The following is a 25395-nucleotide window of genomic DNA, read 5'->3' on the forward strand; positions in this document are numbered from 1 at the left end:
TGAAAGAGTACTTGACTAACCGCTTTCAGAAAACAGGGAGAATAAGTGGTACCCTAACATACATGTATGTCAGTATCAAGTTGATGGAATGTGTAATTTTCATGAAAAATGAATTTCTATTGAATTCCCTTTATATTTTCTTCATGTTGTAGTCCTCTCATACGTCATAACCTCTAGTAGTCTCCTTATCCAGCAGTTCCAACACCAAAACTTTAAAAATTAATAACTTTTGCATTGATTGCCCGATTTTCCTCAAACTTTCACTGATGTGTTCTACTAATGTTACTGCTTTCACTCAATCCACATTGCTCTTTGGGTTTACGTTCCCTTTGATATGGATAACGAGAAGAATGACATTCTAACCAAAAATTATTCCCTTGTTTTCCAAACTAGTATCATGAATGCTACCCTCTGTAGATGAAAAAAAAAAAATCACTTTGAGGGACGGGAAAAAAATTAAACATATATTGAAGGTGAATAACATATTGAAGGTAAATAGTGTATCAGTTTTGCTTATAAACACAATGACTGCAAAATATTAAACATGCTCATTCACAATTCAGCGAAAAATAAACATCCTGCTTCCTTCTTATTGTACAACACAAAACAAAACATACTACCAGTATGTATCTTTAAAACATATTAGGTGGCAGCACCCATGCAAGATTTCATGTCAGCCAAGATGTATCCTGTATATGAAATACCATAGACCTTCTCCAGATAAAGCTTCTAATCTTTCATAGACATGATCATTACAAAATGAATATTACACAGTTGTATTGTATTGCAATGCCCTCATACAGTGCAATTAATGGTAAATCAGACTAGAAATGTCGCTATGGCGACTGGTATGCCTCCGCCATAATGCATGGTTCTCCTAATAGGTCTATAGTACATGTGGACAATGTGTGATTACATTTTCACAAAATTGGCAAAATATTAAAATGACATGTTTGTCACAAATGTATTGAATGTTTACCTTCCTTGACCTATGTTTAATTGGATGAATAAGAGAGCATGTATTTGGGGATTTAAGAACTTTAACTTGACTTTGACCATTTCATAAGTTTATGCACTGAGTAATTTTCAAGGTATGGAGAAAAAGCGCAATTTCTGTATTGAACAGTAAATTGTTATCATTTTCATCTGGCCTTTGATTCATAAGAGAATCACTGTCAGGCAGAACATACATAAATTCAGCATGTACTAAGTTTCAAGATAACTTGAGCCACTTCCGAGATATGGAGAAAGAAGTAAGTTCAGCACTTTCACTTGATCTTTGACCTTTTGACCTTTGACCTTCTTGGCAAAAAAAAAATCCCAGAGAATCTCTATTGGGTTATACATGCATACATCAAGTTTTAAAACAAAAAATCCTGCTGGCATTGCATAAATATAAGGAAAATAATAAAATTTTGAAGTATTACCCGTGACCTTTGACCCCTGACCTTTGACCCCATGAACCCTAATTTCCCTAGATAACCACTGCCAGTCAGTAGATGCATATATACTATGTTCCATGAAGATACCTTGAACAATTTCCAAGATACAGAGAAAAAAGTGAAATTTTAACATTTTACTTGACCTTTTGACCTTTGACCTTTTGACCTCATGACCCCAAACTTTCACCAGAGAATCTTAATTGGGTAGTACATGTATACACTAAGTTTCAAGAAAATATCTTCAGGCATTGCATAGATATGGGGGAAATAGTAAAATTTTAAGCATTTGACCTTGACCTTTTGACCTTTGACCTTGAGCATGTGCACCCAAAAGTTGATAGGCACAACTTCACCCCCTAATACACATACATGCCAAGTTTCATTAGGATACCTCAAAAGGATTTGGTAGTTACCCTGTCCACAAAATTCATTACGGACGGACGGAAGGACGGACGGACGGACGGACGGAAGGACGGACGGACGGACGGACGGACGGACGGACGGACAACCCGAAAACATAATGCCTCCGGCACCACTTCGTGGCGGAGGCATAAAAAGGGGACGTTCAGGGACAATGAAATACTGCCTGTGTGCCATCTTTCTTCTGGAGACAGAGAAAAAAAAAACAGGACAAGGCAGTCATTTACCTGTAATTCCTCGCTATTTTTTTTTCAAGTGATGTGACCATAGAAAGAAAATAATTAAATAAAAAGAGAACACCTGAGAGATTTTTCTGCTGTCCACATGCAAGTAAATTAGTATTAAGTGGCAACTACAATGTTAGGTTTATCAGTATTCAGAGGCAAAGCAAAGAATATTTGAATCATTATGAAGAATTTCATCCCATAGATATTTCTCATGGAAAATAGTTGTGTCTTCTCCATATCCCTTAACCCTAAAAAGACTGGGGGGGGGGGGGGGGGGGGCCTAAAAGGCCCCCCCATTAACATTTCGCGCGATCACTCTGCAACACGCAATGCTCTCGCCGCGATGCTCTATGACTTTTTTCTTTCGAGTTTCCCGCACATTTTGACACCAAATTTGTGACGCCCGGGGGTACGATTCTGAAGTTACGTAACTTTTTGTACATGCACGTGAGGCCGAAAATGGCTAAAAAATGTGATTTTGTGTACAAAGTCAATGCAAATTGAGTTTTTTCACATGGTTCATATAAATATGCTTATTTTTACTCTAAATGGCTAAAATTAATTTGTTTTAGGAGTATTATGCTTCAAAAAGTGTCTGCCACAAATTTTGTTAAAAAACAACAAAAACAAAAGGTCGAAAAAACAAAGAAATACATAAGAAATTCATAAAACAATAAAATAAATAAGAAATTAATTTTGATACCGAATTTTTTTTCAAGTACATTTGCTAAGAATGCCACAAAGAATAATTAGACCAAAAATGAGCACTTTTGGAGCTTTATTTACTGATTCAGATCAAAGAGTCTGATTTCTCGCATAAATTAGCATAATTAATCAAAATAAAATAAAAGAAGACTATTTTGGAAAATTTGAATATACGATCTTGTAGATTACATTGCACACTACCATTGTGCAAATTTCCGCGGCTATCGCGCGATCCACGGCCGAGATCTTAAGGGGGGGCCCTTTAGGCCCCCCAGTCTTTCGAGCTACCAAAATAGCCCAGTCTTTTTAGGGTTAAATATAAACCTAGCATGAAAAGGCTTAACAGGTACCCACCAGACCAGAAGAAATTCTATCACACTGATGAAAGCCATCAGTATTGATCACATGACATACAAGCCTGTATTGCTAGGAATCTCCTCACCTGGGTCCCTGCTGAAGTACTGATGTGACGGTGGTCACAAGATGGGCGTAGCCCTCCGAGTGTCCGGCAGTGGTCATCAGCTGGTGGGCATGGACCAGGGCCTGCTGTCTGGATTGTCCACGCCGGTGGCGGGCCTTGACCGCCGACAAGAAATCTTCCTTGGACACCTGTAAATCCGAAGCACCAATTAAAAGGCATGATGAAAGGTTACGAATTAAAATCACTAAATCTACTTGTTCTACACGTCTAAATCTTCTGTCTGTAGCTGGGTTGTTGGTTATGGTAACAACAGATCATTAGAACCAATGCCAAAGCTACTCTGGTGCTACTTTTTACTTACAAAAACCATGAGACAATACCACTCACATACAAATGGAGTTAGCTCCTTGGCACATGTACATGTAACTCTTAAGTACGATTGCTATATCTGACTGGGTTTTTTTTTGTTTTTTTTGTTTTTTGTTAATGGCACTATAGGTAAAACATTCCTACCAAGTAAAATTTTTCTGCATCATTTGAAATCCACTTGCACTTAATGCATACTAGTAGAGATATGCAAAGGGCTTTGCCGTTAATTAAGAGCAAAATCAGTTTTAGTAGTAGAAATATGAGATAACCATTTGGTACTGTAAATACAGGAGTGAATCACACCTAGAGAGCATGATTTGGTTAATTTCTGTCCTTATCACATCTTAAGTTTTAGCTATAAAGTAGAAAAGAGAGTCTGATTAGTCTTGAATACAGAAAGACTTCACATCGTTTCAAATAACTTCAACTTTATTTCTCATGGCATCACAGTGCAATCAGACGGAAACATGTGTCTGCTTACAGCCTGCCGGACATTGGTCCCTATGAAGGCAAAGAGTTCGTCCAGTAGCTGGTTGAGATTCTGCTTGCTTTCTGGTGGACTCCCAGAAGCGCTGCTTCGTGATCGCCTCATCTGGTATATCCTGGAAAACAATTCAGGGAAAATAAAACACATCTTTTTTTTTTAGGTCATGTCTTGTATTCTGCATAAAGAGTGATCATGTTGCTTTCATTTGATTCTGTTTTTTCCTGAAATTCTAGACGGAAAAAAATGGAGAGGGAGTTTCATCTTACCCACAGAATATAAAGAGGCAACATGAAGCAGTGGAATGGATTCCCACTTCCAGTAGTTCAGAGTCATTACTACGTTCTCTGAAATGAGGTTCTTAAAAAAAACTTGTGATTTCAGTAGAAATTACTGATAGATTACAGATTCATGTCTTGATGTATCAAAGGAGGTTGCTTATGGCTACGAATTAAATCATTCAGAGAATTGAACATACGTCTGCATGGAAATGTCATCCAACTGACAAGAACTTTTTCACACCAGTAACAAAGAAACTGTGGTAAAACAGCAGAAATAAAGTAACTGGTGGTGCTGCTGACCTGGCAGATGACTTTTCACTGGCGGAGGGTCGGGCTGTTGTGAGATCAGCTGGCATGGATAAACTCCTGGAGAAGAGACTAGTACTGGGGGGCGCCTGTGAGGTCACACTTCCACTCCCTTGAAAAGAGAGAGAGAAAAAAAAACAACACCCCAAATCAATGAAAGAAGTCACTTTGCGGCAACATCAAATTGATGCAAAGACAATAAAATGGCTTACTTTTCATATACGTAGGTTTCTCATGCAGCTGATTAATTTTGCCAAGGGAATTCTCTGGTGCCGTTCAATGTTCTACTTCTTCTTCTACAGTGCTTCTCTTCAAGTCTGTTCAACAACTGGATGAAGATAGTAAATGCAAAGATTTCTCCGGTTGAATTGCAAATCACTCACACGACACAGGGCCAAGCTCATCGACACCCTGGAAGACACTTCTGCCGGCGATGCTTGGAGCCCCCGCCTCTGTCACCATGGCGACCTGGAGGAGGGACTCCGCACGCTGCAGGATGCCGGTAGTAAGGGATGCTGTTCTTGCCAGTTTTGTAGCATCCTGGTCTTTTGCTTTTCTGCTTTCTTCTCCGAGTTGGTTTCTAAATAATGGAGGGTCAGGAAAAGGGATTACAGCAATTCTGTTTTTGACTTTCTTCATCAAAAGTACTTACACATTTGGATATTCAACATCATAATCATAAGTCAGTATGAACACATGAACATAACTTGCCTACTGCATTTGACTTTCAGGTGTAAACAAGTCCCATTATAACATAATGCCAGTCTTTCATTACTTTTGAGGTAATACATTCATAAATACCAATCACAACAATAGCTGACAGCACTAACTGTGAAAATAGCAAAATACTGCCCTCTCTTGAATCATATACTACGTTCTTCATAGAAGACAAGGAGACACTGTGCAAGACCATTCACAACCAGTACTTCTCATATTTTAAAAGCGTTATGTATGGGTGTAATTATGCAGTTGCCATATCTTTCTATCCTGAACTTAAAAACAAGAATACATTATTCCTACATAATTCAGAATACATAATTCCTAGGATGTAATAATTCATACAACTCGGCAATGCGTGATCCAATATCACTGTTCCGGAATCAGTCATTTTCTTTTATTCATTTAAGAAAGAAGAGAAAAGTTGGAAGAACTTGCAGACTTACCTGAGTTGAATGACAGCCTCTTCCAAACTGACTGTGTCAGTATCGATACCTCTGATGAAACACAGTGTTTCCAATTCCTTCTTCTTGTCCTGCAAGTCCCAATATACATAAAATACACAGCTAAATATGTTCATCTTTAACTACAAAGTACATGCCTTTTCCCTATAATTTGGTTTGATAGCTCCTGCTACCTATCAATCTTTACGCTGAAGCACTGAATATTCTCAACCCTATAACCAATATGAGATATCCATTTTGTTGCAAGCAATGACATAAAAGCACGGAATTGCTTCACTATACTGGGATGCTAACCTCGTCAACATCATTGCAGTATTCCGAGGGCTGAAATTAAGTATATTGGTGGAAGAGCAGTATTTTTACCATTCCTGCAATAGACATGCAACCTAATACAAGTGAGGAGAGATAGTATTTTCCATGAAACCTGCAGAATTGTTGGGGAAAAAAATGGCATCTTCATTACACAGATAAATGTACAGTTTCAATGTTCTAAAAGAGTCATCTATTCAGAAAAGAAGAAAAATACCCCAGTAATTGATAAGATTCAAGGCTGCAAACACTGACAAAAGCATTCTCTTCCTTCTGAAAGGTATAACTCATCAGTTACTAGATGCTTGGGGGGAAGAGGTGGCTCAGTCATTAGTACATCCAGATTGTGATCAAGAAACCCGAGTTCAAGTCCTGCAGAGCAATGATATGTGTTTTCCAGAGGGGAATAGCATACTAGCACTTTGGAGGACAATAGAGGTTCTGTGACAAAGAATCAAATCATAAAAGTTCTACTTCACTTTCTCTTGCAAGGGTCCTAATCCACTGGCATGGTTCGCCTTGCACACATCACAGAAAAAAATGCGTAAAAGATTCAAATTCCCTCTAGTTTTGACCAAAGTGAATAGTAATAGTCAGCAAACCATATCAACCAGGTGCATCATGCTATACAACTGAATGAACTAGATGTCTCTGTCAACAGTAAAAATTTCATTTCGTCAAACATACACCACTGTCCATTCATATGAGCGTTTTATGTAAATTTACCCGACATACCAGTACAGCACTAACAATAAGTTAACATCCCAAATCATAATGCTTTCAAGCTATCAAAACAAGTTGGAGTTATTTGAGCCTTATTTTAGTCATTACACACCTCTTGCAGATGGAAGTCATTGAAGAAGGCGTGTGAGGATGGACGGTTAGCATCTTGGCACAGTTCGTTGACCTCACTCTCCCATCGCTGCTCCAAGTCACCAATGAACTGTGGGAATGGATGAAATATTCTCTTCGTGACAATACCTTTCACTAGGAGCACGCAATGTACTCCTTTACACTCTACGCTTGCATTATGCAAAGATGTAAAAAATAAATGCACATTGACAAATAGTACAAGGTAGGTAACTTAATCACTGAAAAAGGAAAATCATTACTAAAGCCACCAATATGGTTATGCAGAAAGAGCAGAACCTCGCCTCTGACAAAAAGAAGAAGAATACTTTGAATCCACTACTCACTACTAAGTCTTCCATTATATACGCTACGTACTAAGTGCAGGTTTTCCCGTCTATATGTTTGTTTGTTGTTGGTTTTCTCCATCAGTTAAAGTCTCAGTTTTCCTATGCATGTGACATTGTCTCTTCATGACCTGATCAAGTTTGGTTTCTAGGTGCATCTTTATTTTTGCCTGGAAAACTACCACCTTCAATAATTTCTACTCAATGAAACTTTCTTTTAGTCTATCCTCTCATAGAATGTCTCTTTTTCCTCTGCCATTGTTTCTGTCACTTTATCTTGTCTCTTTTAACATTTTCCATCAGTATTTCCTTACCGCTTCTTCCAATTCACATAGTTTGCTTTATTTCCTGTACAAGGTTTCATCTGATGTGACTCACATTAGCACAATATCACTCAGTCCATCCAAAAGTCACTATCAAATGCACCAAATCATACATATACAACTTCAAACATGTACACAAACATACAAACATACAAACACATATCCATACATAGACACATCCACACACATACACAGTATTTGCTGCACCAAACTTTTGTGAATTGTAACTGGCATTCAATCCATTGTGTAGACAAAACCCATCGCGTGCATTTTTTTACTTTCACGAATCTAGGCTCGTTGCAAAATTTGCGAAAGTTTCGTGCTCATGTGAACTTCTGGTTTGAGAGTAAATTTACCTGGAGCTGCCTCTCAAGGTTGTGCACCCTGAAGAAAATGTCCACTAGGGTCTGAATGAAAATGCCCTGCTGGCTAAAGTGGCTGGAAGGAAGACTAGAGTCACTGGAACTGAGAGAGTTTAGCACAGGCTCTAGGCCAAGGTGTCGAACAGCTGCTGATACGATAGTCTCCTCCAAGACATCTGGATTTATCACTTCTCTGGGGGAGGCGAAATGTGAAAAGAAATATTGTATCAAACCTCTTGCCAAAGCTGCAAGTGATACAAAAGCCTGCTGTGTAAATCACTGCACCATAAATATTTGATAAATAGGCATTTCACAATTCTACACCATAAAAAGGTAAGAAGGTCTAAAGGTCAAAAAAGGATCTTCGCCATCACCTATCCCAACAAACACACAGAGCAGTAAGCAACCTCCATTTATGATATACATTTCACAATTTCATAGTGACAGGTACGTAACACAGACATGTATGTGTTTATACAACATTTATCACACCTTGTATCAAGTTCAGAATTGCTTGTAAGCACTTCAGAGAAAACTACCCTTCTTTTTATTTTACTGCCACAGTGACATCACTAGAACTTGTAGGAAGTTCTAGGAAAGTGAATGATGCATGTATCAATTTCTTCCCAAGAAAGAGGAAATACATGTTGCACTTTTGCCATGCTCACGTACTAGTAAGACATGTTCTGAAGCAAACATTGCACATCAGTTGAAATCTCCAGGAAGTAATAAAGAGTAAACTTTAGCAATATGAAACAGTTCATTTGGAAAGTTTCACATGATAATCAAGGTATCCATTAATGCTTGAAAAAAAAAAAACATTTTAGGTGGTGTATGTGTATGCAGGCAGTTGTACACGTATGTGTGTGTGTGTGTGTGTGTGTGTTTACATGATGGGGCGGGTAGGGAGAAAGGAGAGGTACTGTAAAAGTGGAAATTTTCGCGGTGTTGAAATTTTCGCGCATTTCGCGCAACCAGAAACTAGCGCGAAAATAAAAGCCCGCGAATATTTTTGCTTGCCATATGTTCCTGTGCGTGACGTCTTGATTCCGCGGAATTAAAAACACGCGAAACTCTTCTGACCCGACCAAGCACGAAAAATTAGTCACATGAAAATATCCACTTTTACAGTATGGAGAAGAGAAGAGATGAGGACATTTTAAGAGGAGGTGACAAGGGATAAGGAAGGGGTAGGGAGAGGACAAGGAGGGAGTAAAGAGGGGTTAGGAAAGGGTGAGGAGGGGGTGAAGAGTGATGAGAATGGATGAGGAAGGGGTAAGGAGTAAGGATAGAATTCATTCATTCATTTATTTTATTTCCACACGGTCACTTGTTTCTGGAAAAAACAAAACAAAACAAGGAAAAGTAGAAATTACGCGGTGCGTAAAATATGTCCCCGCCGGAAGTAGCATTTAGTAGCAAAATGTACAATATAGGTAAAAAGATCAAGGTCAAAGGTGAAAGAAGTCAAGGGTCAAAATTCTATGTAGAAGTTTTGAAGCCCTCACCTGGTGCCATCACATCAAGCAAACGGAATCGAAATCGGGTTAGAAATGGCGAAGGAGTAGCATTTTGTAGCCAATGTACAATATAGGTAAAAAAAATCAAGGTCAAAGGTCAAAGAAGTCAAAGGTCAAAATTCTGTGTAGAAGTTTTGAAGCCCTCACCTAGTGCCATCACATAAAGCAAACGGAATCGAAATCGGGTTAGAAATGGCGAAGGAGTAGCATTTGGTAGCAAAATGTACAATACAGGTCAAAAATCAAGGTCAAAGGTCAAAGAAGTCAAAGGTCAAAATTCTGTGTAGAAATTTTGAAGCCCTCACTTAGTGCCATCACTTAAAGCAAACGGAATTGAAATCGGGTAACAAATGGCGAAGGAGTAGCATTTTGTAGCAAAATGTAAAATATAGGTCAAAAATCAAGGTCAAAGGTCAAAGAAGTCAAAGGTCAAAATTCTGTGTAGAAGTTTTGAAGCCCTCACCTAGTGCCGTCACATAAAGCAAACGGAATCGAAATCGGGTTAGAAATGGCGAAGGAGTAGCATTTTGTAGGCAATGTACAATATAGGTCAAAAATCAAGGTCAAAGGTCAAAGAAGTCAAAGGTCAAAATTCTGTGTAGAAGTTTTGAAGCCCTCACCTAGTGCCATCATATAAAGCAAACGGAATCAAAATCGGGTTAGAAATGGCGAAGGAGTAGCATTTTGAAGCAAAATGTACAATATAGGTCAAAGGTCAAGGTCAAAGGTCACAACTGAAATTCTGTATAGAAGTTTCAAAGCTCCCATGTAGTGCTATCATATAAAGCAAACAGAATCAAAATCGGGTTAGAAATGGCGAAGGAGTAGCATTTTGAACATTTTGATCACACACGGACGCACGGACAGACGGACACACGGACACACGGACACACGGACACACAGACACACACACGTACGGAGCCCGTTTCATAGTCCCCTGCTCGAACTCGTTCAGCGGGGACAACAAAACACTTGAGCTTACAGGCTACAAATCACATTCCCTATACCCCCCTCCCTCTCCCCAGCAGACACGAATTACTCTACACAAAATCAATAAGGGTGGGGTTGGAAGAGAGTACAGAGGGGTTAAGGAGAGAGTAGGGAGGGGTGAGGAGTGGTAAGGATGGATGAGGAAGGGGGTAAGGATAGAATAAAAGATGGGGTTAGGAGTGGCAAAGGAGGGGTGGCAAGTACTGAGGACAGATGAAGAAGGGGTAAGGATAGAAAAAGGATGGGGCAAGAAGGGGGTAAGGATGGGATTAGGAGGGATGAGGACAGATGATGAGGGGTTGTGGAGAGGATAAGGAGGGGCTAAGGAGGGGCTAAGGAGTGGTGAGGAGTGGGGATGGATGAGGAAGGGTTGAGGAAAGGGTAGGCTAAGAAAGTGGTGAGGGAGAAAGAAAGGAGAGGTATGGGAGGGTGAAAAAGGGGTAAGGATGGGGTGAAGAGTGATGATGACAGATGAAGAGGGAATGAGGAAAGAAGCTAAGAAAGGGGTGATGAGGGGAAAAGGAAGAAGTAAGGAGAGGTATGGAGGGATGAAGAGGGGGTAAGAGAGGTAAGGTGACAACACACGGAGAGGATTAGTTGAGGGTGGGTTGAGGAGGATGACCGGCTTACTTGATGCTGGGCCTGAGGAAGGGGGCAGCCCTGCCTGTCATGGTCCTAAGCCTCTGCAGGGTCTCCTGGGAGAGCTTGAGGCGGGGAAGACTGGTATCCGACCCTTTCTGTGTCCCAGGTGTAGAGGAGGCCAAGGGCAGCTGGTGGATCATCTGGTGCCAGGTGCATCTGTGAAAAAAAGATAACAGGTACACTAATCAAAGATCACCACAAACTCCTCTGGTCACGTTTGTGCAATATCTGTAGACCTAATTGGCAAACTGTCACATTTGTATCTTGGGAGAAAGGCTCATTTTATCTGAATGTGGCGGACTCATGAATATGATCAAATACGACGCTGTATTGACTCACACACTCATCATTTTTGGAGTATGTCATGCATCTTTAGAGTAAAGGTATATGAAAATGCATTTGTTACAAATCTGCTCCCACTGCGCTCTGAGATCAATTCAGATTCGAAGCTTCAGTAAGATGTGGAAGTATCATAGTTGTCACCATAATATCATCACAATCATCATCTTCGTTGTTGTCATCATCACCATTACCTCTGCATGAGTCTGGAAGACAGGAGGGCGTGGCACTGCTCCTCAGCACCGGTGACCTTTGGCCCTTCATACAGGATTCCCAAGAGGCTTGAACCCAGGACTGTCAGACCAAGAGCCAGGTCCGCTATGAAGGGCAGACCACTGGTGCAGTCCTCTGTAGACTCCTGTGTAAGAAAGCATTCAGAGACGTAGGAAAAATGAAGGAAAAACAAAAAACAAAACAGAGATGCCAGTTAGAATGCAAGAGAGGGCCTGAACTTTGATAGTACACCAAAGCCTGCCTGAAAACTGGCATCCCTGAAAAGAGGATGTAAACCGAGGAACAACTTCCTATCATTCTTCAAACGATTCACACACCACCAGTCAATATCACTAAATTGGGTATATCAATACCAGTAGACAATAGCTACCCAACATCTTGGTTGCTATGAGATGTACATTTTAGGAAGTAAAACAAATGACACACCAGGCAGATATTTCCCAGGTATGACGGTGTGTTTCTGACATATTGGAGAGAGAAAGGGAGAGAAGGGGGGGGGGGTCTGTGTGTGTCACTGCCCTTCCCAACAAAAAACATTACAGTCACAACCAGATCTCACAAACAGGATAATGTCAAAAACTACAGCTGAAATGTCCCTGTTGTCAAAAAAAAAAAAAAAATCTGTTTCTCTTACATATTACCATAAAATATGATTACTGTGTAAACACTTGGGGAGGTACAGTGTAACAAACTTTGTCTATTGAGCACACTCAATAAGATCTCAAGTCTGTACATGCCAGTGACTCTGTAATACCTCCCACAAAAGCTAAACAAAATTTCATCTTCCTGTAACAACCACAATCGCCCTTGGATACAAAGCGAAAGTAGTAAAATGTTTCCTGTAAAACAATGTCATGGATACAATTGTATGTGCATGATTGGCAAGTATGTGTAGTTTAAATAAAATAAACACAAATAAATAATACAATATACAAATGGGTGCTTCCATACCTGATTGGCAAGAGGTATGCAGCTGCAAGTGTATGAAATTATTCACAAAATCAGAAGCATTGTCTCCAAGACTGGGGAACACTTCAGGTTTTTTTTTGTATGTAACCTCTTTTATCTTAAGAGTTTACTATCAGGCAGGCACACATAATTCTAGAATGGTTAGAATATTAATTGTTAGGATAGATAGAGCAGTTAGGTAAATATATATTTCTTGAACAATGCTCAGAGTTGTGGGGGGAAAGGCCTAACACAACTCTAAAACGACTAATAACCACAATGCAAATCACAGGCATTATTTACCATTGGCTGATGTAACAAAAACCCAGATTTAGTGCTTCAAAATTGTTCTAAAATGTCAACTAAGGATTGAAACAACCAATGTAAAAATGTTAATCCGTATAATCAATGTTAAGTATTGTTAGATATACAAAATGTGAACAAGTTATCATAAAATGGTTTCTCGAATAAACTGTCTACAGTTGTGGTTTATTGAGAAAAATGGTGATATTTCCATATATTTTAGGCTTCATTGCATTTTTTTTTCACATGGTAGAATGTTACGTGATACATCTGACCTACACATATGCATCAAATGTGATAACTCAAACATTTTTTTTTAATCGCTGCTCCCAATGGTAAACAACACCTTTATGTGATTGGGGTTATCAAAAAAAAAAAAAAAATGGAAAAAAAAATTGCCTGAGTTGATGATCCACATATGTACAAGAAACATGTTTCACTGTTGCTCAGCAGAACTTGACAGCATCCTAATAAACTAGCATTCTGACTCCCATTTCTTTGACCCAACCCTTCCCTTCATCATATTGTTTTTTCATCACATTTGATAGATGCCATCGAAGCACATGATTAAACATTGCAAAAACTACTAGAAATGTCGCTACAGCGACTGGTTATACCCCCGCCAAACAACATTTCATAAGCTTTGGTCAAAACAACATTTCATAAGCTTTGGTCAAAAAACTGAGGAAGTAGTTAAATCCGCAAGATCTTTCCTTGATCTTCTGCCATTAATATGCCGTTACCATGGCAACGTACTTTCAGGTACTGTCGAAAAATGCGTCTTGCACATCTACAACCAAAGGCACACATCTGTACCAAGTTTCATGGAAATTGGGCAAAAACTGAGGAAGTAGTTTGCAACACAAAATTTTCCATCATTTTGGCTCATAATATGTGAGCTGTTACCATGGCAACATACTTTTTGTCACTGTCAAGAAATGTGTCATGCTGACCTATATCCTAAGACAAACATTCAATATGAATTCCATGAGAATTGGAAGAACACTGATGAAGCAGTTTTGCCATGAAGCATTTTGCCCTATATTTTACCAATAACATGCCGTTACCATGGCAACGCACTTTTTGCCACTGCGGAAATATGTGTCTTGCACATTGACATATTCAGATGAACATCTGTACCTAATTTCATAAAAATTGATCAAAAACTGTGGGAGGAGTTTGCGACGCAAGATTTGTACCCATTTTTGCCCATAATATGCCGTTACCATGGCAACGTACTTTGGGTACTGTCAAAAAATACGTCTTGCACATCTACAACCCAAGGCACACATCTGTGCCAAGTTTTATGGGAATCGGTTGAAAACTGAGGAAGTAGTTCGCGACGCAAGATTTGCAACGGACCGACCGCCCGACCGACCGCCCGACCGCCCCACCGACCGCCCGACCGTCCGCTGATTCCTATATACCCCCTTCAAACTTCGTTTGGCGGGGGTATAACAAGCAGGCAGATGCTAACTGCTCTTATTCAGCTGCAGAATAAAGCCTTGTTAACCCACACAATGTCAACACTTTAAAATGCAATCCTGCCATCTTGTTGTATTAATAACAGGCTGCCAATGGAAACAACAGGATTAAAGTTTGTGTGCCCCTTTCGCAACTGAAAATCAGATTCCTTTCATAAGCTGATAAATCAAACCTAATTGTAGAGGGAGGTAACTCAGACCTTTCCTTAAGAGTAGTAAAACTGAAAACTTCTTTATGATGGAAGGACAATGAATGTTATAGTTGTCAAGTGAATTCAAATTCAGACCCCCCCCCCCAATTAAAAACAAAAACAAAAACTGTTATTCTCAGTATTCAAGGGGACCATATCCTCGAATGACAAGGGGGAAAGAGCATTAAAAGAGCATTAAAGTACGATTTCACAGTAAATGATGTTGAGTGACTTTATTCTTCAACCATGCAAAATTTTGTAATGCTTAAAAAGGGATATATACAAACTTTAAGCAAAGTTACTGATCAAGACAACACAGAGAACCACCCCTTGACGTTGTTGAAACTGTGGGTGTGAATAATTCCAGATTACTTCTTTTTCATGACAGTTTTAAGAGTTGTGTTGAGGATAACTTGTGAGAGGTGAGGGTACTGACAAGTTGAGATGATTACAACATTAGAATTACATTGTATGTTGGGGGAAATCAATATGACATAGAAAACAAGACAACATAGGGAACCATGCACTTGACATTGATACCATTGCTGGCTATGAGTTATATCAGATTTCTTCTTGACAGCAGTATTACGAGCTGTTGATCAACTCTGTTGAGGACAACTTGCGAGAGGTGAGGGTTTGAACAATCAAGATGATATCAAAATCATGCTGGGAGAAAGCAATACAAAAGGGAGGCGTGTTGTTACTGGTAGAAACCATTGTGTTGGTAATACAAAATATGCATTGAATGAGTCATACTCGCTATAAGTTTTACACATTCAAGGACTTGGGAGAGGCAATGCTCCCAGGCATTCAAACAAACATTTGAAAGGTAGGGGGGGGGGGGTTATATGGGATATGGTGTGAGGAATCATGTTTGGTTGGAGGAAGTGCGGAGGACATAGGGTTGATCTTGACTTCATAACCTCTGACTGTATATCATTCAAATTTGTATGTATTTAGTCACCAGGAAACATTATATAGATGATGACTGGTGGGGGAGGGAACATACCAAATGTTCCACCCGAAGGGTTTGAAATGCTATTGAGGGAGGTTATAAGTCCCGAGACGAAGTCGAGGGACTTATAGCCTCCCGAAATAGCATTTCAAACCCTGAGGGTGGAACGTTTGGTACATGTTCCCGACAACAAAAGTCATCATCTGTTATATCATATGGGTTAGTCAAATACGTCAACGTCAACCATCAAAGATCGTAGAGAGATTCAGTGTACTTACACGTAGCTAGCGCGCGTAGCCCGACCAGACGTTGTTATACGTTACTACGCAGTGCGCTGCACAGCGACTGGGCTGTAGTTACAGTGTACGATCTTTGCAACCACCAGCATTCATGCAGAGCACAGCAACGCACTCGATCGCTCGCTCGAACAGAGCCAAATTCACTGTGCGCACGTGAGGCGTGGGTGGCCGGTCCTAAGCCTTCTGTCATTTGTTACGTGAAAATGTTCTCCCATGGGAGAACATAACCAAGAATGTTCGCCCATGGGCGAACATAACGAATGTACCTCCATCACGTGACTCTGTTTAGCCAATCACTGACCGGTATTTGACTAACCCATTTAATATAGTAGAATGTTTCGTGATACGTCTGACCTACACATATGCATCAAATGTGATAACTCAAACACTTTTTTTAAATCACTGCTCCCAATGGTAAACAATACCTTCATGTGATTGAGGTTATCAAAAAAAAAAAATGGGGAAAAGAAAAATTGCCTGAGTTGATGATCCACATATGTACAAGAAACATGTTTCACTGTTGCTCAGCAGAACTTGACAGCATCCTAATAAAGCAGCATTCTGACTCACATTTCTTTGACCCAACCCCTCCCTTCATCATATTGTTTTTTCATCACATTTGATAGATGCCATCGAAGCACATGATTAAACATTGCAAAAACTACAAGCAGGCAGATGCTAACTGCTCTTATTCAGCTGCAGAATAAAGCCTTGTTAACCCACACAAGGTCAACACTTTAAAATGCAATCCTGCCATCTTGTTGTATTAATAACAGGCTGCCAATGGAAACAACAGGATTAAAGTTTGTGTGCCCCTTTCGCAACTGAAAATCAGATTCCTTTCATAAGCTGATAAATCAAACCTCATTGTAGAGGTAGATGACTCAGACCTTTCCTCAGAGTAATACAATTGAAGACTTCTTTATGATGGAGGGACAATGAATGTTATACATGTAGATTTCAAGTGAATTCAAATTCAGACCCCCCCCCCAAAAAAAAAAAATCAAAAAAAAAAATCCAACTGTTATTCTCAGTATTCAAGGGGAGCATATCCTCGAATGACAAGGGGGAAAGAGCATTCAAAGAGCATTAAAGTACGATTTCACAGTAAATGATTTTAAGTGACTTTATTCTTCAACCATGCAAAATTTTGTAATGCTTAAAAAGGGATATATACAAACTTTAAGCAAAGTTACTGATCAAGACAACACAGAGAACCACCCCTTGACGTTGTTGAAACTGTGGGTGTGAATAATTCCAGATTACTTCTTTTTCACGACAGTTTTAAAAGGAACCTGTACTGACATTTTCTAAATGTCTGATAATTCTAATCTACATTTTTTTATGCCTACAACTGGAAAGAGAGGATTCTAAAACCCAGGATAAGTCTGTAATGATTTTTTGAAAAAAATGAAAACGAGCAAGCCAAGGAACGATCCACACAATTTGGCATACGTCACAGGTGCCAACCTCCGACTTTAGCAAAAACGAACTACACATGTCAATTTACTGATGAAATCTCACACGAAGTACTGCAAAAACTGCTATTTAGTAAAACTGCAATATAAGTGAAATAAACATGTTAAACAATATTCATTAATTTTTAAAAGGAATCTCTTCAAAAGCTTTTTATTTAGATAAAATTTGTGGGGAATATTCCAGATATGCAAAATGAAATTGGCATCATTGTCCGAACGTGCTGCCCATAGAAAACTGTGTGTAAGTAACGTTGCACTAACTATGCACTGATGATGAGCAATAATGGTTCGACAGTTCAAACTATCTAACAAAGATGAGGACTGAGTGATTCTTAAAATCTAAATCCAAAAAATAGTCAACGGCAATCACGGTTTACGCCTACAAACACTCACTCGCCTCCCCGTCGACAGCTGTACGTGCACAGCGCTAATAATAGGCACAGCGTAAACGCTATAGTATACAATACATACCCCTGCTGCCAGAACTTGAAGAAAGTCCAGACGAAAGTCCAGACTCCAAGGTCTAGCGTTGCCGCTAGATCTAGGCCCTTGTGCTGCAGGCCCTGTTGTTTCTGTGCTGAATTTTGCAGGTAAGGTATCTGCTTTATGAATTTTCAATGTTTTTGTAGTCATGATAAATCTCATGGTGGTCGTATTAACACCAAGGACTAGATCTAGTTTTAGTAGGACCCATACCTCGGAAGAGTGGCCTGACCACGTAGATACAAACAGTGCCGCCGCTTCGCGATCCAAGCACTGGTGTACACGTAGGTATAGTGCTAGAGTACTTCCGTATCCATGTAGAACACTAGATATCTCAAAATTCACTTAAACAAATTGCACCAAAATCACAAGAAATATTTTATGACTCATGTCCACTTGCTCACGCTAATTGGAACCAAATCACAAGTCGGGAAGCGTAAGTGAAGTTGTTGACTTTCCTGTCGTCGCGAAAAATAATCTGCTCTGTACGACTAAACAAGAGTGATCGCGGCGTAGTAGCCCTACCTGCCTGCGCACGCACAGACTGAAGTTAGCCGTCTAATATCATGAGACAAATCTTTCAAGTAATCGGGAGCAAAAAATCTATTTATAAATTATTTCAGCTAAGTTGAATGAAAAATATAGTTCGTAAATCACACAAATCGCCAAAATCATAACATTTTTTAGTTTAGTTCCCGCGTAAATTCCCCGTTCGCACAGTACTAGTCGGCTAACTTCAGTTCTAGATTGTGCATGTCGCATTTACCAAGATCTCTCGCGAAGAGTGAGGTTTTTTTGAGTGACAACTTGAAAGTCGGCATCAATATTGATACTTCTCGATTACCGATTTCGTTCAAATATAATACAGTATTTTGAAATATGCTTAGAAGTATATCCTGTAATTTTGGTGCGATTTGGTTCAGCGAAATTTGAGACAGCTGCATGGATAGGACAGTACACAAGTGCCGCCTGCTAGCTAAATTGGGCCTAAGCGTCGTCTGCTACTCTGCACGATTTAACGCACGCGTATGCAAGGGCTTGTAATCAGTGATATATTTGGCACCTGTGACATCACGACATCCGGGCTCGTCAGCTCATTAGCATAATTCTCACCCAAAAAGTTCCATTTTTAAAATGAAAATACGGACTAAATCGTTACAAAAATTTTGATTCTGTTTGCACCACTGGGTCTTTTAGGATTAAAAGAACAACATATAAAAAAATAAAAAACCGGTACAATGCCCTTTTAAGAGTTGTGTTGAGGATAACTTGTGAGAGGTGAGGGTACTGACAAATTGAGATGATCACATTAGAATTACATTGTATGTTGGGGGAAATCAATACGACATAGAATATAGGACAACATAGGGAACCATGCACTTGACATTGATACCATTGCGGGCTATGAGTCATATCAGATTTCTTCTTGACAGCAGTGTTAAGAGCTGTTGATCAACTCTGTTGAGGATAACTTGCGAGAGGTGAGGGTGCTTGAACAATCGAGATGATCATATCAAAATTATGCTGGGAGACAGCAATACGAAAGGGAGGCGTGTTGTTACTGGTAGAAACCATTGTGTTGGTAATACAAAATATGCATTGAATGAGTCATACTCGCTATAAGTTTTACACATTCAAGGATTTGGGAGAGGCAATGCTGCTAGGCATTCAAACAAACATTTGAAAGGTAAGGGGGGGGGGTTATATGGGATGTGGTGTGAGGAATCCTGTTTGGTTGGAGGAAGTGCGGAGGACATATGGTTGATCTTGACTTCATAACCTCTGACTGTATTGCAACTGATTGACAAAATGCCCTACATCGACGTAAATAAGCACTGAATTGATCAGTGTTTTAGTAGTAGCCATGATAAAAAATCCAACAATCCAAAAATCCAGAGTCCAACAAAAGAATTTGTTGGACTCTGACTGTATATCATCCAAATTTGTATGTATTTAGTCACCAGGAAACAATGGAGTTTCCACGAAAGTCTGTTCACTCACCATGGACACAGGTCTACCACATACCACATCCAAATATACAAATGTATTTGCTTATACGGGGTTCATATATTACATATATATCACATATATGAACTAGAAAAGCACTCTGAGAGCACAGACCTCCGCCAAGCAGCTACTTTCCACCGATGATCTTGCTCTTCCCAAAGAGATTTTCTCCTCTCCACCACTGGGGAAAAGCTCTTTGGGCTCTTCCACTGAGATCAGTGATATCCACCCATAGGTATACATACTGAAAAAGAAGCCTTTGTTACCTCATAAAACCTCAGATGCGCGGCGCGCCTTGCCCGAGCAGAAAGTGGAGCACGCACTTTAGAGCGCGTTTGAAAACCTTAAATACGTGCAGGCTGAACTCCAAAGTTCATTGACCCTACCAGCCAAAATATCAAAAATCCTTCATAAATTCCCCCCAAATTCTTGTATCACTACCAAAAGTTAACCGTTTGTTACTTGTGTCATTCTCAAACTTTCCTGCAAGTTTCATCCAAATCCGTTCAGTACTTTTTGAGTTATTTTGCACAAGGACAAACTAACTATCAAACTACATGTAACAAACAAACGAACACACAAACCAACGGTAACATAACCTCCTCCCTTGGCAGAGGTAATTAAAAATAAAATATGGATTAACCCTAAAAGGACCGGGGGGGGGGGGGTGGAATCCGCCCCCCCCCCCCCCTCGACGTTTCGCGCTATAATTCTGTAATGCGAGAAGGCCTCGTCGTGAGGCTTCTTGACTTTGTTTGTTCAAGTCTCGCGCAACTTTTGAGACCAAATTTGCAACGTCTGCGCATACTTTTGTGAAGCCACACCCATTTTGGTAGCGGAATGTCCCCTCAAAATGGGCACAATTTTGTGATTTTGTGTACATTTCCTATGGAAAACAGTGCTCTGTCATGAAAGTCATAAAAACTGATTATTTTTATAATTAATCACTTTCATAGATTGATTTTATGCTAATTATGGTAGAAAAAAGGTCAGTGACAATTTCCAATAAAAAAACCTAAGAAAAAAACAAAAGTTGAAAAACAAGGAAATACATGAGAAATTCTGAAAACAATAAAATACATAAGAATTGAAATAAGTTTGGAAGTTTTTGTGATGTACAATTGTTGAATATGCTAAAACAGCTTTACAGATCAAATATTAGACTCAATGCTTTTAATTAGGCTAAAATATGATCTTGAGCTTAATTTGCAAAATTAATTAATTAAAACTAGAAATTGACTGTTTCAAAAAATCTTGTGACACAATCTTGTAGATTATGACGTGGGTCTCAAGCATGCAAAATGTCCTCGCAATTGCACCACCGATGGCCAAGATCTCGGGGGGGGGGGGGGGGGGGGGGGCAGAATCCATCCCCCCCCCGTCTTAGCATAGCCAAAAAAGCCCAGCCCTTTTAGGGTTAAAACACACAAGGGCAGAGAGAGAAAAATATACTATAATCTGTACACAATATGTCAAATGTACTAGCATGAAAAAAAAAAACAGAAGAGTTAATTCATCCCTAATGCCAGAAATATGAAAAGAGAATAAGAAAGAGTAAAATACATTAACAACCACAACAACAACAACAAAAATACAAGTACATGTTGTTACACACCTGTGCTCTGACTGTGCAGCTGAATCCCCACAAGGCCTTGTCGGGTGTGTTGTGTTCCCGCCCACTTCGCATCTCAAAGTTGAAGGTAACCGTGTCGCCTTCGACCTGAAAGACAAATTTCAAGTCCATAACTACATTTTCACATATTTCTTCAAAAGTCATTTTGATGTACAAGTTGTTCCTTGCTGAATGGAGTAAATAACTGCAACTAATGCAATTAAATTGTAAACATCATACACATTTTTTCAGAAACAAGCTTTGAAAAACAGTGTTACCCCTACAAATTATGGAGAAACTTTGCAGCAGAAATTATGATTGGAACTTATGTCATTTGCAGTGGCATTTTTGAATTTCACTCCCTGTTTTTTTTTTTTTTTTTGATAGAGGAAGAGTGGATTGAACTAATCAAATTCATGAAATATGCTAAAATCAGAAAAAACAACAAAAACAGTTGCTAATGTAATACATGAAAAAGGAGCTTTACTCTCCTAAAATGAGCAGCCAATTTTACAAATCAGTCATGACATTACAAAGTAAGATATTCTATAACAAAAAATTTAAGTCCCAACTTTAAATTCTAAATTGTTCTAAATGAAAAATAGAGAAATATGGAGATTTTTTTTTACTTGATAGAGTGCAGAATAAAAAGACTTCCTGAATGATTTATACTATTACTGAAAACACAGAACCAAGCAATAAAGAAAGTGTTTATAGGCCGAAAGCCTTCTAAAAAAAAGCATGAAAATTGCTAGGCTTGTCATAAAAAGTTCATGAACTGCCTACTTTTAAGTACAACACAACTTCTGCCCAGGTGAAAAAGAGGTATTAGCACATCAAGAGCATTGCTGGGTTCATTCAATGCACTATAAATGGTATTAGGAGCAGTGAAGCATTTTTGTGATGTCTGCAGATTTACACACACTAGAACTTGGAAATATAGCACAATAGGACACTGAGACAAAACCACTGTGTATTGATCACTCTGAAAGCATAACTACTAATACAATACAAATGTGGCACAACTCTGTGACTCGAAACTGTAGCACAATAGCATATCAAGACAAAACCATTGTGTAACTACATTGTATTAATACAATACTAATGCAGCATGATAACTTGCAATATGAAATAATGAAGATCAGAATCGAATGACTGCGTGGGAGTGTACATGGGACCAGGTATTTATTTTGCCTTATTTGGGTATTTTTGCTAAGGACTGGTCATTGTATTTTACTGAGTAAAGTACAATAACCAGTCATTATCACTTTCACACTGTCATGGTGACTGGGCGAGATGTCATCGTTCTTCACAATTTTATGAAGCAAATACCTAATATTTATGCATCATTTTATTCTGGCGTTATCATGATTACCAATGCCCAGTACCTTCTAAATACAGTGTAGTCCAAACATTGTCACACTGATGACAGGTATCCATTATAAGTGAGGTTGAAATTATTCAAACTTACTAATGTCATCACTGCATCACTGAAGTGTGTTATACTGTTTGTATATTAAGTATTGACGCATGGCACATAAACACGGCACTCCCTTGAAGATCAAATGGCAGCTAAAGGCTTGCAGCTGTTTTATACCTAAATCAGTGATCAGCTGCCATGTGTGAGTGTTGGTGTGTGTGTGTGTGTGTGTATGTGCAATACATGACAAAGTGTTTGTGCAGCGGCCTGGTTCAAATTACTCCTGTATCACCTTACTTTGCAAACTAATCTCCATTTAATAGATACGCAATAATCCATGCAAAATAATGCAAGATTGAAAGCTTCCATCTGTAACCAGAGATTGACAGGCATGAAAGAGTTAAATTAGCTGAAGGGCAGATAACAGAATAATAGCAATGTGCCCGAATAATGAACAAGAAAAAGTTAACACACACAACAATTTTAAGCACCCATAAACTTCCTACTCACACATCAATCACACCCACAGAAAAAAAAAAGTGGCAAGCACAGCATTTCACGGTCCATTTCCTCCTAAACCAACTCCTACTGTGCAGTGACAGTGACGTCACTTTGTGGCTGGGAGAGAGATGGATATCCTGTCTATTTGCCATATACCCTTATATCGTCACACACAGTGACTTCTACTTTATAGAAAGTAGACTTTAATGGGGGCAGGGCATTTGATCACCAGAGCATAACCGGATCTGATTTTATTGCAGCTTGATGCATTGACTCGTCTTTTTGCTGATTCTTCTAGCTGGCTCCGAGTCTTGCAGAGTGAGAACCCTATAGAAGAGTGCCAGCCTTTGGTTCATGAGTACAGTGTACTAAGAAACGTGCTAATATGGATCCTGAAATGACAACATCAATGGATTATGCTGTTACTACAGACTCCCCAAGTAATGGGACCGATTACGTTGACAGCATTGGCTATGCTGCCAGGATCGTCATTGCGACCGCATTCTTTGCCATGGCAGTTGTTGGGATAGTAGGCAACATTTTTGTCATCCTTGCCGTTATGTTCTCTCGCAAGCTGCAGACCTCCATGAACGTGCTGGTGGTCAGTCTCAGTGTGGCCGACCTGCTGGCCTGTCTCACGTACCCATTCCAGGGATTGCAGATTGTCTTCTTAGCCACGTGGTCCTGCTTCCCTGCGACTATCATAGATTCAAGCTCCCTGGGATGTAGTCTCATCACCGTCACATTCATCGCAGTCAATCGTTACATTCTCATCACGAAGCCCAGAAAGTTCTACCAATGGTCCTTCACACCGTATAAGATGGCAGTGATGGTTGGGGCTTCCTGGTTAATTGCCCCCATACTAATGATCATCTCTTCCCAGCGAGTTTGTGGTGTCTACATCATCAAGCATAGTGTTCCTGAACTCAGCTGGTTGGTCCCAATCCTCCTCATCACTTCCTTGGTTACCATCCTCACCTGTTACATTCTCCTCTTCCTCCACATCAAGCGTCATGTGGCACGCTCCATGGTGTCCACTCCCGGCTCCAGACGTCTTGACATCGATATCACAAAGAATCTCCTTATTGTCATCTGCGGCTTCTACGCCTGCGTCTTGCCCTACACAGCTATCGTCGTCATTGCCAAATCCAGTGCAAATCCATCTGCCTTCAATGCCGTTGTCGTGTTTTTCATAGTCGTCCTCCACTTGAACAGCGTCATCAACCCCATCATCTATGCTGCAAGGCATCCCATCTTTAAACCGGTCTTTGGATGCATGATCACTGGTCGGTACTCGCAAATCCCGGAGCCATCCGGGATCCTGAAGTCTCTTGTGAAGGATGCCGGCAAATCACGGCTCAGTGACAAGACAGGAAACACCAGTCGTGGCACCGAGTCAGAATACGTCTGAGGGTAACCATGGCTCACAGTCAACTCTGTCACGATCGGTTTTGTGTGACAGGGCATTCAAGTGTAGGTTGAAACTTCATTATACATAGGCTGCAGAGTAACAATTTCCTAGCCATTTTTCTAGTTTCCACATTAGTATTCCAATATGTTGCTGTCAATTCAGGCTGGAAAACTGCATCAGTCAGTACAAGGAAATACCTGTTCATTCTCTAAGATGTGCTACATGTACATCAATCAGGAATAATAACCATACTCTAAAATCAACCCATCTGTTAAAGGACCAAACTACAACATCTGATTCACTTCAGAGCGGTTCATAATGTGCAGGCCATTTATTTTGCGAGAATATTTCACGATAAGGGATTTGTACGAAAATTATACTCAAATCAGAGTAAACAGTAATGTAAGCTGTATGCTTGTGAACCTGTATATAAAGATCACCTGCTGAATAAGATTTTGTGTCTCCCAGAGTGGTCTCCCACAAGTTTTACCTTATTTTATCTGTGTTGATATGCTGCTGAAACAGTAATTGGAAACTTCACACCATTTTCTC

At 39.7% G+C, this 25395-nt stretch overlaps 2 protein-coding genes across 2 annotated transcripts in view; one reads left to right on the plus strand and one right to left on the minus strand.

Annotated features, from left to right (window-relative positions):
• The window catches only part of LOC139735184 (probable E3 ubiquitin-protein ligase HECTD4), a 108295-nt gene that overhangs the window by 37349 nt on the left and 45551 nt on the right, over positions 1-25395 (minus strand). The window contains exons 20-29 of the mRNA XM_071645944.1: positions 21515-21619; positions 11712-11875; positions 11167-11334; positions 8021-8219; positions 6981-7088; positions 5819-5907; positions 5039-5235; positions 4650-4767; positions 4066-4186; positions 3237-3403 (exon numbers count right to left, since the gene is read on the minus strand). Coding sequence (XP_071502045.1) covers positions 3237-3403; positions 4066-4186; positions 4650-4767; positions 5039-5235; positions 5819-5907; positions 6981-7088; positions 8021-8219; positions 11167-11334; positions 11712-11875; positions 21515-21619 — 1436 coding nt within the window. The remainder of the gene's footprint in view (positions 1-3236; positions 3404-4065; positions 4187-4649; positions 4768-5038; positions 5236-5818; positions 5908-6980; positions 7089-8020; positions 8220-11166; positions 11335-11711; positions 11876-21514; positions 21620-25395) is intronic.
• On the plus strand, positions 23818-24843 carry LOC139735187 (nociceptin receptor-like). The gene has a single exon (XM_071645947.1). It carries the CDS (start codon positions 23818-23820, stop codon positions 24841-24843), a length of 1026 nt encoding a protein of 341 aa, XP_071502048.1.

Source organism: Diadema antillarum, unplaced genomic scaffold (genome assembly GCF_040938485.1).
Source record: "Diadema antillarum isolate AM-2024a unplaced genomic scaffold, OU_Dant_1.0 seq00000565_RagTag, whole genome shotgun sequence".
NCBI classification, from domain to species: domain Eukaryota; kingdom Metazoa; phylum Echinodermata; class Echinoidea; order Diadematoida; family Diadematidae; genus Diadema; species Diadema antillarum.